The sequence below is a fragment of the Centrocercus urophasianus genome, unplaced genomic scaffold, assembly GCF_019232065.1.
Source record: "Centrocercus urophasianus isolate 14NV4802_14NV808 unplaced genomic scaffold, USGS_Curo_1.0 seq_58, whole genome shotgun sequence".
Classification (NCBI taxonomy): Eukaryota; Metazoa; Chordata; class Aves; order Galliformes; family Phasianidae; genus Centrocercus; species Centrocercus urophasianus.
This window is the reverse complement of record NW_024885177.1, coordinates 816539-834481: the sequence shown is the minus strand read 5'-3', so window position 1 is coordinate 834481 and position 17943 is coordinate 816539. Positions and strand designations below refer to the sequence as shown.

The window sequence follows — 17943 nt, the reverse complement described above, 5'->3', positions numbered from 1 at the left end:
GCATAGCTGGGAGCAGGTCAGTCCTGTTGTGAGCATCCCTTGGGAGCAGAGCACGTCACTGCAAGGCAGGGTTTGCCTTTTTAGTGAGGGTAACATTGCAGTGCATCACAGCTGGATGAGTAATGTGCTGTGCATGGGCTGAGCATCTGACCAGATCAGCAGGTATTATGAAAATGTTGTATGCTGGTACTGTGGCACGTGTAATGATATCAAGTGTACTTATGTTGGGCTGGCAAGGATCAAGGTTATTTGTTGGAGAGTGCAAATTACTAGTAATTAATTATTATTTATATTTCTCTACCACTTACAGGCGCCAGTGAAGATGAAGGCAAATTAAATTCAGTAGAAGCATAGATGGGAGAGGTATGTATGGGAAGCTGCTCTGAAGATGCACAAGGGATGCATCTGGGGCTCACATGAAGTGATCTGCCCAGGGCAGTGCAGCAGCTGAGCACAAGAGCTATCCCCAGTGCTTCTGACTTGTAATGTAAAGTAATGAAAAAAGCTGATCTCCCTGGATTTTCATGCTTCAGTGCAATGAAACAGGTGGTTGAGTTTTCAGGTATTCAGAACGCTTACAGTTTTCATCACCTGCCACGGGAGACAGGCATGCTGCAAAGGCAGAGATGACGTCTCGTTACTTCCCAAGGAGATGTAAGGACCCCGTAAGGACCGGGACATTCTCACTGCACCCCCGCTTAGAAATGACGGTGCGATTCTCAGTGGTGCTGCTGAGGCTATCGGCAGTGGGTGGTGCTGAGACGCAGCGCAGACAGCACAGCTCTGGAAGCCGGCCAGTCTGGTTCAGGTCAGAACCCCAGACCTGCACAGCAGGATCCGGGCAGGCACACAGCTTCTCTCTCCCTGTCACCACTTTTAAGCACTTTATCACGTCCCAGCTCACCGCACTTCAGTGCAGGCTGACATCATCAGGTGCCAACTCAAACAAGAACACCGGGTTTTTTTGTGTGTTTGGTTTCTGTTTTTGTTTTTGTTTTTTGCAAAGCGCAGCCCCGTGACCGCTTTTATTTATTTGTTCCCCAGATGCTTTGAATTCTTTTAAAACAGCCTTTTTTTTTTTTTTTCTTACTGATTTAGGGTTTGATATTAAAACACTCTTCTGGGAGCCTGGCAGCATCAGCACGGAGCGCAGCCGGGGCGGGGCGGAGCGGGGCGGGCCGAGCACAGCCGATCCGATCCGCCTCCCCTCGCTTCTCCCCTCCTCCGAGCCGCTCGGCTCGGCTCCGCTCGGCGCAGCGGGGAGGCTGCAAAGTTGAGAGCGGCTGTCGGGAAGTTCCGTAGCATGGCGGAGCGGGCCGGGCTGAGGCGGCGCGGAGGGGCGGAGGGCGAACGGCCGCTCTGAGCCGAGCCGTCGGGGAAGCGGCCGCCGGCATGGCCCGCTGGATCCCCACCAAGCGGGAGAAGTACGGGGTCGGTGAGTGCCAGCCCGGACCCCCGCCCCGTTCCCCTCCCGTGTCGCGGCTCCCGCGCGGCGCTTTGCTCCCCCCGCCCGCCGCAGCTCCTCTCTCTTTTCTTCTCCTTTGGATGCTTATTTCAGCCTCTTCTCTTTCAAGTTGCGGGTTTGCAGTCTTTGGACCCGCGCGAATAGAGGCAATGGTGCGCCTTCGGCTGCAGCCCGGGGAGCTGCGCTCAGCGCTGACCTTTGTGATTGAGGCTCTGCAGCGCTGTAACAGCGGCAGACGACGAACGGAGCTGCGCTCCCCGAAAGGAGATGCGCGTGGAAGCAGCGATGACAGGTTAAGAAGGTTGTAAGTTAGGATCGGAAACATCCCTGCTGGGATGACACCTTGTGCCTGCTGCCCTGCCCTCCTCATGGGGCTCACAGGGGATGTCTGAATGCTGGCTCCGTTTTCCTTAGGAGGAAGCAAACCCACAGACAAGTTCCCGTTTTCGTGAGAGCGTGACAAATTGAAAACCACACAGTTTTGAGCTCGATTGCAAGCTTTGGGCGCGGAACAGAAGGCAGGAAACCACTAATGACAGAAACAATCCCTTATAGTCGATTTCAGCTCTTATAGATCTTTTAACGAAGGGTGATCGTTTGTGCCCGGTGCATTCCACAACTGATGCAAGGAGAGTTTTTGATTGCAAGCATGCAGAAGGGTCGATTCCCTCAGGTCCTATGAGGTTGGTTGTTCAGTCTGTGAGCTGAAGAGGGAGGAACCCCGTCCTGCACGTTTGCACATTGAGCTTGAAGTGAATTATTTCCAGGTGGCTCTGCAAGGACTGCGGGTTCAGTTTGGCTAAATAAGTTCAGAGGAACTGCATGCAGCACAATCTTATCGAGGTATCAGTGAGGGTGTGGAATATCCTACAGCCTGAACTTTGTTTCTTTCTGGGTAGGGAACAGCCTGTTTGTATGTGGGAGAGCACGCGTATGACTTGGTGAGATTACTCTGGATGTCAGGGTTGAAAAATATTGGTATTATAATCAAGCACATATAGAATTGTAATCCGAATGGCTGAGCGAGATGTGTTTTATTTGTGTTGCTTTTGTTGTTGTTTTTAAAACATACCTTTCTGAGGCTCTTCTACCTGAAGAATGGCCTTGGGCAGGAGGATGAATCAGAGGCACTCCTCTCGTCAACATTTCTTCTTGCTTCCAGGGTGATTTTTTTGTGTTGTTGGTCTGAGCCAACTGCTGATTATGAAAGCTCCTCTCCGCAAAGGGCATTGGCTGGTGAGTAAGCAGGGTGGAGAACAAACTACCTCCTCCCTTATGTTACCAACCATAAGATGTGCTGGTAGGAAGTTCTCCATGTAGGTCTGTGTCTTTGCCAGCTGATCCTTATGTCCCTGAATGCGTTCATGGGCCCAACTGGTGTGGAGTTCATTGCCTTTATTTCATAACACAGCTGATAGGGTTAACCCACAGGCAGCAAGCAGAATTATTTATGCAGCGACAAACTTTGTCAGGCAGTGCTTGATACGTGGTGTTAATGAATCTTAATTCTGTCAATTTGGTATTCTCAGACTTGTCACTTTCCCTTCTACGGTTGTGCCCTGTGCTGTGCTGAAGCGTTGCACCCAGATGCCAATCCTCTTTGCTTCTGTGCTTAATTTGACTGTCAGAAATAACAGTAGGGTCTGCTCATCATAGATAGGTTAGGGGTGTATATGGCTGTTTTGTAGGGCCTTTAAGGAGGCTGTGATGCCCCATCCCTGCAGGCATTCAAGGCCAGGCTGGATGTGGCTCTGGGCAGCCTGCTCTGGTGGTTGGTGACCCTGCACACAGCAGGGGGTTGGAACCAGATGAGCGCTGTGGTCCTTTTCAACCCAGGCCATTCTGTGATTCTGTGATCCCATGAGATGGAAAAGGTCCACTTCTGTCTGGAAAACATAGGGGGCTTTGAGCGTTTTCTCTTGATACCTCAGTTTCAAGAGGCTGATGTGGATTGAAAGGAAACTGTGAGCTTCTCGTGTGGGTAAGAACTTCCATTCGCTGCTAGGGGGGAGGGTTGGTGGCTGTAAAGTATGAATACAGAAGGTTCACTGATTTTAGAAACAACAGACACATACTGTGATTGTTACCAAGCTGTGCTTTGGAAACTAATACAGAAAAACACAACCCTGTAAATCATACCAAAACACAAAGAAATTCCAAGAAGTTAACGTGTGATTCAGTGCCATGTGCCTAATGTTTGCAGTTCAGAATAGTTGATCATCTGCATCAGTCTACAGATCTGTTACTTGTGGGTTCAGATGGGTTTGCTGCCCTCCAGGAGTTTTGTTCTCAGTTGGTTAAGCCCAGAGACTGCCTTTAGCACCATTGATACAGATGGTGTATGGACTGAGTTTGAAGCTGCAGGCAGCAGAGAGGTTGGAAAACATCAAAATTGGAAATCACAGCATCCTAAGGGAAACATACATGAGATGCAGATGACTCACAGCTCCTCACTCCCAATGAATTTTCAACCCAATAACAGATCTGGGTTTGGGAGCTTCAGCTTTGTAAGGGGATGAAGATGCTGCTGAGGGTCTGATGGGCAGCATTATGCCTCTTGAAGCAGTGGGATTTCTGGGGTTTCATTAAGCTTCCTTGCAGTGTCCTTCACCTCTGGTTTGGGAAGGAAAGATGCTGAAGTTGGATGGTCTGCTCCAAATGAAATGAAATAGCCTGTTTGTGGAGTGGGGCTTCTTTAAAACAGTTGTCATTGCAGAGTGCCTTTCGTGCCAACTTTTTGTGTTGCAGGAAAGGATATCGGAATGACGCCCCAGTTTTCAGCTTCAGTTTTCTGCTTGTTTTAAAATCATTAACTTAGGGAATCCACAACGTAATTGTTTTTTCCTGCTGGCTGTAACACGGGATTGCATGAGCTTCAGCTTAAGTATTGCACTTCAGTTCTAAAAGCAATTCTTTCTTTAGTTATCATCTGCTCTTAACATGAAAGTGTTCTTTGAGGACTGGAAAAAAAAATGTACTAATGGCTTCAGCACCAAATATGAGAGAGTTTGGAGTCTGTGGAATCATTAACTATTCTATTCTGGTATAAATCCAGGCTGCTATCAGAAAAAGCCACTGCACCCCTTTTTCTGATTCCTACCTCGTGCAATAACAGTGTGAAGAAAAGGAGCAGTGCTGGTGTAAGCCAGCGCAGGGAACTGAGCCAGTTCAAAACCAGTTCAGAAAGAAAAAGTGCTGAGTTTCTAGCCAGAACAGTTTCCAGATGACTGTAACAGTGCATCAGGTACGTGGGCTTTCCATGTCACCTGTGTGAACAAACAGGATGAGAAGTGCTGTGTACGGTTCTGTGGTTGGTTTGGGTAGGTGTCTGTTCTTCAGATGGTCTTCCAGAGTGAGAAACCAGCTGGAGTTTGTTGGTGGCTTGCACTTGCATGCAGTGCTGTGGCTGTCTATTGAAATGTGTATGCACTCTGGTTTTGCAATAGGAGCTGCTCCATAGAGCTCGCATGCTGGGGCTGGGGGAGGACTGGGCAGGTTATCGCATCTGATCCTCTGCAGCTGGAGGCTCTCATGGAGCGTTCACTCCACATGCCACCAAATGGTTCAAGCCAGCAGCAAATATAGAGCTTGCAGCAGAAGTCTGAAAGCCACAATGTGTGTTGTTCTGCCTACAAAGGGCCAGAGAAACCAAAAGCATTATTTGCTGCCTGTGGTCTTCTCAAACTGTTACATGTGTAACTGAATATATTATTATGAGCCTGCAAAAACTTCACTGGTCAGTGAGGTGTATCAATGAATTCAGTGTATTTTTGTAATCTTTAGACTCTGAGCTAAATCATAATGTTTTATTCAGAAAATGTTGGGTTGGAGGGGAGCTGATGGAGCAAAGCAGTTCTGCAGCTCTGCAGAAAGTATTTGGGCTCATCTGGTGCATTTTAGAGGCAAGAAAAAGACTGGTGAACATTGGAGCAGCTTTGTTTCCCAAGCTTTCTCTGCCTCTTCACATCCCATTCCAGGGGTTTCTGTGTTGCATTTCAGCTCTGCACTCATGGGTGGCTCTTTGAGAGAGGATGGCTTGTTTTGACCCAGTTCCAAAGGAAACCAGTTTGCTATGGTTGAAATACCCTAGCCATGTTACCAATAGAAACTACCTGTTACAGGCACAAATAGCAGCCTTTCATCTGCAATCTATCATCTTTTATTTAGGGGGGGGGCATCAAATAGATTTTTTGGGTAAACTGACAGGTAATTACCCCTAGTAGTTATCGGTGACCTTTTAGACTCATTATATTTCTCTCTGCTGCAAGGAGCAGCACATAGGACTGCTCTTGCTGCAAAAAAGTATTTACTCTGTTGAAATACCATGTGGTGGTTGAGTTACAATCGGCTGCGTCATGTCTTAGGAATGGCAGTAATTTTTCAAATGTAAACCAGTGCCTGCCAGCTACAGTTGTGATTTATGTGAGCAGAAATGCAGAGAATCAGGGAGGAAGAGAGAGTGGTGCAGAAGATTTTCTTACTAATGGTTTGATTTGTGATCACTTCTGATGCATTTGGCCATCCGGTATTGGCTTCGTGTTCAAACTTCATATATCTTCCACAAAGTAGTCTTGAAATACAGCCTGTGATCACAGGAGTTGCACTACTGATTGTGGTACTTCACGTCAAATTAGAGCAGATGTCATATTTGTTTCAACTTGCTGCATGCTGCCCTATCTGCAGACTGCTGCTGAGTTTTAGGTACGCTCTGTGGTGTCCCACAGAGAGAAGGGCTCCAGGAAGATGCACGTTGAAATAGCCCAGATGAAGGAAAACTCTGTTACCTTTTGCAGGAAAGTGTGCTTAAGGATCTGAAAGTAGAAATTCAGAACTGCTTCACATCGGCTGCATGTGAGATGTTGCTTTCGAAGAGAGAAGGAAGAGGAACAAAACATTTAAATTATTGCAAACCCCTGCATGAGTATCATTCTTCAGTGGAAGGGTTATTTTGTTGTAGGCTAATCAGTTAGCAGTAAACTCAAGCAGAGTTGAAGGGCTGCTCATTGCCACGAGGACGCTGTCATCCTCTTCTGTTTCATTCAGCCTCATTCAGCAAAGCGCACTGCACTATTTGCTAACAAGCAGATTGGCAGCGATTTTAACAACTTTTCTTACGAGCTCTCAGGCTCAGCATTCTCACGCTGTCCTTCCTGATTTCTGCACTGTGTAGCGACAGCCTTCCAGTGGCTTTCACTCAACAAAAAATAAACTTGTGTGCTTTGAGATTTGTTTGTACGGGCATTCTTCTCCCCTGCATGGCTCTGAAAGGAACTTCCTCTCTGCTCAGTCAGTAAAAGAGGAGCCTACATGCACATCCAGTGCATGGGAAGTCTTTATATAGAAGATTCTGGGAGAGCCTTGAGCTCTCTCCTGAGATTTGTTTTTCATGTTGGCATATTTTTAAGTTTTGCTCCAGCTTGGTAGAAATTCTGAGTTACCCCAACAGAACAGCTCAGCTACGTGTAGAAGAATGGATGCTTTTAATTTAGTTTCTGAATTTAGCTGCTGTGTGTGAAGTTCATTTGGTGTGTGAGTTGACTGTACGGCTTCTTGCTCCCAGGGTCCTTGCTCATTTTTGTTATTCCATGTTAGCCTGAGTCTGTCTTCTCTTGCTTTCAGTGATTACTGTTTCCTATGTAGCTCCCTGTGAAACTAATCGTGTGGACTTCAAAGGCACTGCTGACAAGAACAAGACTTATAACCGTTCCTTGCCTTGTTCTTACTTTGAAAAGTAGGTGTGATATTTCTGCAAGCATCTTGTGACTTTGGGGTGCTTCGGTTCTTTGATATCAAGCCTAAAATGTGACTGCAAGCCTTGAGCTTAACAATGAACAAACCTCCAGATCTGCTCTTGTGAGGCATCCCAAACGGCCACTTGCCTTCAGGGGCTTTTGCTGAGCCGTCTCCTATTAATTAGGTGCAAGCCTAATTATTCAGAGGTGTCAGCAGGCTGTAGGTATCTGCAGCCACTCGAGGTGATTGTGTGAGTGGTTCTGTATTTCACACTGGTCTCTTGCATATTCTTGCAGGTCTTTTGCTATGGGGCTGTATTTGCTGGCACAAATGCAGTTAGGAACTAAGGCAATTTAAAAAAAAAAGTTAAGACAAATTCATAAATTGGAAAAGCTTCAACCAAGAGCTTATCAATCAGGAAGAAATAGAGGGAAAATAATCTTCCTGTGTCATTAGAAAGCTAAAAGATGCGCAGCGGAAGTTTCCCAAAGTTCCTTTAATTTAAATCAGCTTTTCTATTGCCAATTAACTCGTACTTAACTTGACTGATAGGACAGTTTGAGGTCAGTGCTTTTTGGGAAGGATCCTGTATAAGCTGCCATGGTTAGATGCAAACGTGGCCAGGTGTAAAAGCACCTCAGTCTGAAGACATAAATGCATTTATCCCTCACTACCACATGAGAGCTGTACTTTCATATGCACTGCATCTCATTTATTGTAGAATACCTAATATAATGTAATTAATTTTGGTCCATTTATCAAGAAAACTGTGCTAATAGAACTGCAAAACATAAATAGGAATTGCTGGACAGCTTGCTGGGCAGACAGTTCAAAGACTGAAGAAGTTGAGTGCTCGTTGGGTCAGTTGCAAATACAGTTTTTCAGCCTAAATGATAATGAATGTCGTTTTGGTACAGATTGTACCTCCTAGAAGGATCTCCCAGGAGTGGAGGACAGAATGCTGTTTGAAGGATGGCTTGTTCTGGCAGCCTCTGGAATCTCTTGGAAAGGTGTCTGGCATGTTGTCAGGATGGATGTAAAACAAGCTGTGATTGTTCCATGGAGAGTCTTCAGCCACTTCTTACACTCAAATTTTTGGAGGTGTTGCTACAATAAAAATGGACGTTGGTTTGGAAAGTGCTGAATCTGGCCAAAATGTTCACAGAGACCCAGTAGGAATAGTGATAATTCCATACTCTTGGGAAGCTTGGAACCTTAATCCTCCTTAGTGACAAAGCAGTTCAGCTTCAGCTATATAGTTCTAATATGGTTTCAGAATGTCATGAATAGTGGCCAGTTTGCTTGGAAAGAGTGTTTTTTGTTTGTTTGCTCTTCATACCAGTAATTAGCTCACATTAAGAATAGGTGAGAGAAGGAATTAGCCCTTATTCTTGCAGCACTTAAATTGCTCTGACAGTGTAATGGGACCTTCGGGCTGCCTAGAGATGCAGCTTAATGTGCAGGAAAAAAATAACGTAAGAAAATGAACGGAAGGCTGCTGTACCTGATTCCAAACTGTTTATCTCCTTGCAACTTGTGCTCTGTAGTTACGGTCTGTTTTCCCTTTGCTTGTTACCTGAGACACGTGGCAAGGTGAAAATGCTTGGGGTGGAAGGTCTCTGGCCATGAGGAGCTGTGTATCTCACCGTGCCACCTCAGTTCCCTGCGTGGGCTGTGGGTCGTTCTGCAGATTTGAATCAGTGAGACCACAGGCATCCATGAGAGAGAGATCCACGTGGAATGGGAAATGCTGAAGGTACAGAGGCCAACTGAAATCCCTATGGGTATCCCTATTAGAAACACTTCTTGTGTTAGCCCTGCCAGCATGACTTAGCTCAGGGGAGTTTGCACAGAGGTGCTGTCTGCTGGCAGCAGAGAGGCTTTTGGCAGCATCTCCTCTTTCTTGAAATAGAGAGGGCCAAGCCGTGCTATGAATTCATCTCATGCAAATTGTGGCAGAGCTCGTCTGTCTCTTTCTGAGCTCATGGATGGGAAGGGGAAATTATCAGCAGCCTGGGAACACTCATACACAAATCTCTGTCTGTCTTCCTGGTGAGCTGGGTTTGCAGCTGGTGGAATGGAATCCTTTAGCTTTATTCTCCCTATGGGTCTCTCAGCTTCAGTTCAGAGTCACTGTGTGGAGGTGTGATGCCAGCAAGATGCAATCCTGAAGTTTTAACTCAGGTGAACTTTATGGTGAGGATGAGCCTGTAGGCACACTTGGACTCTGTGCTCAAGTGTTTTACTCATTAGTGCTCCTCTCATCTCTGTCTTCACTCCCTCTGGAAGTTATGCATACAGTGAAAACTCATTAGATAGCAACACTGCATTCTGTACAGTAGTATTTCCAAGTTCTCTTTTTCTTTCCTTTGATGTTTTGCCCAGTAAGATCTAGGACAGTAATTTAAAGCCGGTGGCAAATTCACTTAATTCTTTTGAAAGTGCCTCACGCTTTCAAGTTGGGAATTAGCTGAGTGGTCCCATTTATCAAGGGATGGCTTTGGTGTTGGGATTTTGTTTCTGTTTCTACACATCTGCTTGAAAAGTTTGTTTCAGAAGTTACTCTAATTTCTGTGTCTGAATGGAAGTTGCGAAGTTGGAGGATTCTGGTTATATGGAACTCTTGTGATACCTTTGTAAACCAGACTGGTGCAGTTCAAGCCAGTGGCAAAACTCCTGATTTCTGTGGTCCCCTAAGAGATGAAGCAAGGTTATAATGATTGCTCGAAAGGACAAGGCTATGATTTGATACGTTTTGAGGATCTTTCAGGCCAGGTCCTGTGGCTCAAAGAAGTGCAATAAACCTGCAGGGCTCAGAAGATGTGACCTTGGAGAAATACTGAGCACCCTTTGACACTAAGATCTATAGGGCACCTGTCCTTTGGTGTCTGGTTCCTGTACCTCACTTGGGAAGGTCGCTGCCATGAAAGCAGTTGAATGTGTATCTTGGTTAAAAAAAAAAAAATAATAATTCTAATAATTAACACACCAGGAAGGTGTGTTCTGTGAAGTGAGAGCTGGTGGAAGGTGCGGCTTTGATAACTCTGGGATCTGAGATTTCTCTGTAGTGCAGCAGTAATTACAACATTGGCAGCTGTTGTTGCACCTTTCAGAACTGAGTACCGCTCAGATTAAAATGGCATCTTGGCGCCATTGGCTTCTTTTCTCCCTTGTTAACTGAAGGATAGCTGGCTTGATGAATGAGCAAAGAACTTCTGGCAGCTGGATTTTGAACCACAAAGTCATGGAACACCTTCCAGACCCAACAAACTGCGTGGTCATCTTTATGCACTTGGATGTGAGTAGGTTGGCTGCTCCTGCATGCACTCGTTCCAATGGACGCAGACGTGCTGTTGCAGTGTTATATCTGCACACACTGATCTAGCATATCATAATGCTTTAACCAATGCTTTGTAGTCTCTCTCCTAGGCACTGATAGAAAAGTAAGCCCAGAAAAGTCACTGTTCATCTGAAAACTGACTCTGAAGTCTTTTCAGTGTAGCTGGGGGTATCAGTGTGGTTCGGGTCACAGAAGCAGCTGCAGTGGGCAGAACAGCTTATGCTGAGATGACACTATTGCTTGGTATCCAAATAAGCATTATGTTCTGGATTTATATCTCTGTCCTTGATTGCAGTATAGATGTACCACAAGAACAGAATCTTCTTTATTTTCAGGCAGCTACTGTGGTGTAAACAATTTACTACAAATAATTGAAAAGATGAGTAACGGTAATTCTGTAGACATAAAAAGATGGAGCTTATTTCTTTTTTCTTTATATTTGTATGTCCTTTGCTTCAGCGGTTCTGAGTTATCTCAGTTTGTCTGATCTGAAGCTACTAAGGAGCTCTAATTAAAATCCATGGGCTAATTTGTCTTTGGATCTGCCACTTGCTGCAGAGTATTGTTGTGGTATGGAGTGTGGTTTTAGTCGGTGGGGTTGAAAGCCATAAGAGGCCATTAGATAATCCTGCTGGAACGCTGGTGTAATGCTTGTGAAGCCATTCCTATTCCCATGGGCTGAGGTTGTTAAGTTGGGTTTCTGCAAAGCAGACTTTTAAGAGATTAAACCATTGATCCTGGCATATGATCCCCAGTCTGTGGTGGGGAGAGAAAGGAATATCCTAATGTTGATGATGGCGTGACTGAAAGAGGAAATCTTTCCCAGTCCCAATCTGGCAGTGAGGCTATTTGTGCAGGGCAGACTCTGTTAAGCCTCAGATTGTTAGTCTTAGCATGCTTTTTATCTACTGTGCATCTAGAATGGCATTTTTCTGAGCTTGGCAGGTGAGCAGCTACCATCTTTTTTTGGATTTGGTTTTTGACAATCGTAGGATGGAATTCTGAGCGTCAGAAGCACATTGAGGACCGTGTGAATCCTCTTGCTATCATAACAGTTCTCAAAAGAAAGGAAATAATAGAGAAACAAACAGTAACAGAATTCAGCTTGGGTCATGCCATGTTCTCCTGTGCTAACTCAGCTAACTCAGAATGATTTTATGAATGAGTGAAAATTCTTCCAGATGTGTGCACATGTGTGAGGTCAACCCTGGAGCAATAAGCGTGCAGCGTGTTGAGAGCCCACCTCTGGCTCATGAGATGGTTTGCTCTGGAGCCGAATGGTGGCTGATAAGGAAAGCATTCCTGTCCAATAATGCCATTGTTGTGAGTTGTTTGCATCCAAAGTGCTAAGCATTCACTCAGAACTTTGCGGAATCAACGCTGAGTGTCAACATCAGCCAGTTCAGGAGTAGTCATTTTTTGCATAACAATATGTGTGGTTCGCAGTGTTGAACCACATCCTCTTATTTTTATTTTTTCAAACTGCATATAAATCTTAATTATGCTGTTTTCAGTTCTTCAGACATAAATTCCTGGGCAGTTACAAGAAGGTTTTTGCTCCGACATCAAAAAGCCTTTGTTCCCAATAAGAATTAATTCCTTGGACAGTTCCTTGGTTTTAAATAAAACCACTGTTTTTTTGGATATGTCTTGGCAACAGACAGCATACCAGGCTTCTCCAAATGGGGCTGTCCAGCCTAAATGCTGCTGCTTAACACGGGGTTGGTGCAGCATAAAAGCACATACTTCTATTTCCATACAGTAGTTTTTGACTCCTCTGTTGAAAGATGTAATGAGATGAAGTCTGGTTATTGCTCCAGCACTGAATGCGAGTCTTTGTTCAGAGGAAGCAAGGCACAGCCCTCTGCTATCAGATAGTGGTGAGGGCAGGCTTCAGAGAAGTGGCATTTGGAAGCTGTTATCGTGTCTTTGTAATGGGTGGAGGGGTGGTTATTTTGAGCCAAGTGAGAGATAACAGATCTTGCAGTGTTTTCCAGGCCAGTAATCCACATTTCCAGTGCATTTAAGCAAGTTACTCTACTTCGAATTGTACACAAAATGTTATGCTGCAGTTTCTGCCTCCTTCATTTTAGTTTCAGATGCTATAGCTAAGCTTCCCCTTTAGAGGAGTCCTGCAAATGAGTTATGGTTTTAAGATTAAAAAGGGTCAAGGAACTAATAGTTGGTTTTCATCTTTAATTGCTATCTTCAGATTAATTGCATGTGCTGTTCAGGTTTTTTTTTTTTTCTTGGTTTCTTTGCACATAGAAGAGAACAACTGCTACCCATCCCTGGAGGTGTTCCAGACCAGCTTGGATGGAGCCCTGGGCAACCTGGGCCAGTAGCAGATCTGGAGGTTGGTCCCCCCGTGGCAGGGGGTTGGAACTTGATGATCCTGGGGGTTCCTTCCAACCCAAAGCCATTCTATGACTCTACCTGCATGGCGTGTTGATATTAATTACTCTCTGCAGGACACGGCTCTTCCAATGAGGGCAGGTGTGTCTGCAGCACTGGAATTGGCTGCATTGCCACCTTCCTCCAAATGGCTGTTGGTGTTACGAGCTGAAGGCAATGAGCCTGACACTGTTTCACTGAAATATTTGCCAAAACTATATGTATAATTGTGCTTTGCCTGGTTTTCCACCCCATGCATGACACTGAGGCTTCTTACTGTTCAGGAACGCGCTGTGATTAATGCAGTGCCTTCGTACGCTTGGAGGAGTGACATAACCAAACCTGCTTTTCCCATCCTAACCCCACGCTGTGCTGGCCCGTATCAAACTCTGCCTTCAGAAACTCACTGCTGGCCTTCACGTGGGGCCCTGGCAATGCTGGAAAGCCCCAGCTGCCTCCAGGGCTTCCTTTGCAGCCCTTCTTGCTGGCGATGACTGCTGGGTGATGTTCCTGCACTGAGCAGCGTGTCCCAACATCCAGCCCTCCATCCCAGTTGCACAATGCTGGTGGAGCTCCTCCCGCTCTGTTTTGGGGATCTGCCTTCTGCCCTCAAGCATGAAAATTGCTTCTCCTTATCTCTCCCTGCATAACTCTGCCTGCTGTCACCGGCCATAAAGTTATCAGCTGCCCTCTTCAAACCAGCGCCAGGTTTTGCTGCTCTGCCCTTCCCTGCCAGTGAAGTGCAAGGGCTGGAGAAAATAATTCTTAAACTTGCTTTTTGTTTAACAAACTCCTTCACAAGAATGAAATAATGCCATACGTTGCCTGTAGTGATCATTAAAACCACCCAGTATCTCTTACCTGGATCATGATTTCTTTCTCTGTCTCTTTCCTCAAAATAAATTTGTTGAGACTTCAATGCTGCTTTTCTTTCAGGGTAATAAAAGAACAATTACTGTTCTGAAGTGAATTTCAAAGGACAAAATCTCAGCAAGTTTAGCTTGAAGGGAAAAGATTTATGTTCAATATTCCTACAAATTCTGGGGCAGAAGTCCCTTATTTCTTCCCTTCTTGCTGCACCATCAGGTTTTTCTATACAGAATTTCTATTTTTTCATGCTATGACAGTGTTTGTTATGTGCTGCTTCCTTTCTCTTTCAAGTTGAAAAGGGGTCAGATTAAATACACACGATGAAGAAGAGGCTAACTAGTTCAAATAGCTGTGGATGGACTGTTTCAGAGGGGTTGGCTTGAAGCAGCAGGAAGCATCAGTTGCAAACAGCAAAGCTCCCAGGGAAAATATGCCAGCAATTTGTCTTTTATAACCTTGCACATAACTGTTGGGTAGGAGTTCTTATGTACACTGGCCCTCTGTTCTTGTTTAATTCAATCTAGCAAAGCGAGATGGTACAAATCTTGCTTTTCTTTGATGTTCAGTGGTGAAAGCATGTTCATTTGGCTTATAAACGCTGTCTGTTGGGATGGGAAAGCTTTCATGGGAAGCAGGGGGAGAGAAGGAGCTGCAGTGGCTCTTTCTGCTGTGGCTGTTGTGTTATTTGAGGAGAAGGGAGCTGTGTTGCTTCTCCCTCTTCTTGTGCTCTTGGCTTTTGAATTAGCTGTCTGTGCTCTCCAAAGAAAGGCTGCTCTGATGCCCGCCCACCTTTCTGCTGGGCACTTGCTGCTGGTCAGACTGCTTTTGTCCAGAGCTGAGTGGCACTTTATGGAAAAATACAGACTTGCATTTATATAATGTCTGTTTGTCCCCAAAAAACCCAAGACATCTAGAAATCCCACGTGGGAATCCCTGTGTGTATAAGCATGTGTGCATTCCTAAAAAGCGGAGCACAGCCATGAAACCAGAATTCCAAACAGCATTTAAAGACAGAAAGCGAGGCAGCCTGGTTGTAACCACAGGAGGAAACTTCACAGGATAGAATGCAATCAGCTGAGCTGGAAATTGGCTGAGGTGCTGTGGTTTAAATCTCCTAACTCTGCCAGTGCTGAAGCATTGTCAGTGTCTGTCCATAGGCTTTGATGCTTGAACTCCACCTGGGGAACGACACCTCCTGAGCACTGCAGCATCCCCAGCTAGGAAGCCTGAATGGTTTTATTGATGCACACCACTTCCTGCTGCACATGGGGGAGATTTGGAGCTCTCCCATCCAGCCCTGCCTTAGGGCTAGGAGTGATTTGGCAGGGTTACTGCAGCAGGAGGCAAAGCTGCAGGGAGTTTGGTCTCCTTTGGGTTGGGCGCTGCACTTTAAGCTGACCTCTGCAAATCCTTGCAGAATTATTTGCTGCATCTAGCAGAATGGTTTCTTTTTAACTGAGCTGCATTCAACGTTAACCAGTTCTTCTCTCCAATTAATTTGTGACCTCGGCATCTGTCAATACATGCTGGAGCTCAATGGAATACTCTGAACTCCTCCTGCGTATGTTTGTGTTTTACTTTGCCCTTCAACATTATACAAGTTTTTCTGCAAAAATATTGATGGAAGTTTCTACTTTCGGGCCTTTTCTGGGGCCTTTCGGTGTCTGAACTGAATATGCAGCTCAGCAGTCCGTTCTGATTATCTTGGCTCACAGCTCTGCTGTGGGGAGGGAGGGGAAACCTGGATGTTGGAGTAATTAATGGTGTAGGAGCAAAAGTCCAGTAACACACCCATAGCCCTCCGGATGACTGTGTCGTAGATTGCACGTTGCACACGTGGATCTCTGCAGGCACTGGAGGGTACGGCCAGCATGACTTGGAGCCACCATGAGCACGCAGTGCCCTTGCAGTGTAGGAGCATCTGTGACCAGCGTTTATTTCAGATCCTGCAGGGGATTCTCACAGCCTGCCAGCCTCGCCTGGATTATTTATAGCTACAGTATTTTAAAGAAAGTTACCGTCTGTGAGATAATTTCCGGCGTGGTGAACCACAGTCGTTTGTTTGTGCTGGATCCTGGCCAGGAAGCAACGCACCTCATCGTGACGGAGCCGAGAGGTGCTCGATGCGAGTCGCCTGACGTAGGAGCCTGAGTTCGTGTGTTTAATTTGCAGTGTTCTTCACGTGCTGAGCCTCTGAAGCCAGATGAATTTCTCCATAGTCCTCTGAAAAAGTTTGTGCTGTTCTTGGGATAAAGCTTTCTAGAAGCAGTTAGAGATGTAAATGCAGTACATTTGAGAAGGCTCTGTTGCTACGTGTAAGAGGTGGATTTTATCATCTGTTCTTACACACCATTGTTTGAATACATAAGATAATGTCGCTAAGGAGTGGTGTAATGTGACTTGATTTATCAATTCATTCAACAGCAGCAAAGCGCTTTCCTTGCTGCTTTATGCACCTTTTTACTTTTATTGGTTGGGAAGCAAATTCAGCTTCAGCTTTCTTGCCTTGTCAGGCCTTGAGGAAGCTCTGAGGTCAGCTCTGCTTTGCCAGGTGGAAGGAAAGTTCCAGGGACAAGGCAGTTGAGAGGCATGGGCTTCTGGACTTAATCCTCTTCATGCTGGAAATCCGATAAGCATTCAGATTAGCTTTATCTTTGGTAGGGATTAAATTTGCAGAGAATCTCAAGTTTTCATGCTGAGGTTCTTGTCTAGGAAGACCCATTTGTAGCAAACAGCCTGAACTGTTTGATACAGCACAGTGCCACTTGTGCTTATGACAGAATATTTATAGTGTTTTACCTGTGCTTGTGAGTGCTGTGTCATAGTTAGCCCTGTGAAATGCTAATAAAAAATGACAATTATCTAATTGATCCAAAGCCTCTGCCTGGGGTAATAGAGACCTCTGGGCAGCTGTCATGGGCCTTTATTCCTATAGGTAAAAGACTGACCTGGGCTGGTAAGAAGGATGTTTGTGAAGCTTGCAGGAGCCAATGATAAAATCTGGACATAGATACGCTGCACACAGTGTGCCATACATACAGGATAGCTTACTAACTTTAGAGCACTTTTCCAAAATCCTATTCTGCCTTGGACAGCTGATAAGGTACAAGATCTCAGAATCTGATTACCTCAAGGTTTCCTGATGTGTTTTTCAACTCTCTCCCATCTCCTTCCTTTCTAGCAATCTACAACTATGATGCTGTCCAAGATGTGGAGCTCTCCCTGCAGGTCGGCGACACTGTTCACATTTTGGAGATGTACGAAGGTAGGTTGTGAATCACTCCCTACTACTTCTCAGTAGTTCATAAAATGGTCTGGGTTGAAAAGGACCACAAAGATCATCTGGTTTCAACCCCCTGCTGTGTGCAGGTCGCCAACCAGCAGCCCAGGCTGCCCAGAGCCACATCCAGCCTGGCCTTGAATGCCTGCAGGGATGGGGCATCCACAGCCTCCTTGGGCAGCCTGTGAACAGTGCATCACCACCCTCTGTGTTCTTGAAACTAAATATAACAACTCAGCATTTCTAGGGTGCAAACTTCAGATCAAGGTTTTGAACTTCTGATACATCTCCCATGCACAAAGCTTGGTGTGTGATGCTTGCTGGATGCGCTTAATTATTTTTTTTTTGTTAAAGAGTATTAAAATACACATCTCTGCTGTTCCTGGTAGAGGTTTGTCAAGGTAAGATTTCACCAGCAACTCAAGGCAGCACTGTTGGAGAAGGAAATGCTTTCCCTTCTGGCAGTTCATTCCTGGTTTTCCACCACACCTGTTTATCTCAGCTCCTCCTTATGCTAGGCCCAGTGCCTAGTCATGTGATGAACCAATCCAGCTGAAACAAGAAAAAAATAAGTAACTTTTAACCCCAATTAGTTCTTTGATCTGTCACAAAGGAGGTGGTAGATGAAAGAATGGAATGAAGCCATTTAATTAAAGAACAATCTAGTACCTACTTCATTTGAAATGTTGTGTCTGCGCTCCCCAAAGTCTAAATGCTCTTTCCAAAATAAAAATGTGCTCATTTTCATAAGCAGCATCAGTTTGGAAGAGACTCTTTGTACAAAATTTCTTCAGTATCACTGCTGTGACGAGCTGCTTGTTGAGCAATGTGTTCTCTTTCCATTTCTCTTTGTGACAATGG

At 45.4% G+C, this 17943-nt stretch overlaps 1 protein-coding gene across 7 annotated transcripts in view; it reads left to right on the top strand.

The window, feature by feature from the left end:
- The first annotated feature begins 1329 nt into the window (after positions 1–1329).
- DOCK5 (dedicator of cytokinesis 5) overlaps positions 1330–17943 on the top strand; it is a 74557-nt gene continuing 57943 nt past the window's right edge. For 6 of the 7 annotated variants that reach the window (XR_006171633.1, XR_006171632.1, XR_006171631.1 and 3 more), the window contains exons 1-2: positions 1330–1435; positions 16984–17067. Coding sequence is in view for 2 of the 7 variants with exons in the window: in XM_042836209.1 (XP_042692143.1) it covers positions 1393–1435; positions 16984–17067 (127 nt within the window). In the remaining 5 variants the exon portion in view is untranslated. The remainder of the gene's footprint in view (positions 1436–16983; positions 17068–17943) is intronic. The other variant, XM_042836210.1, reaches the window with a different exon arrangement.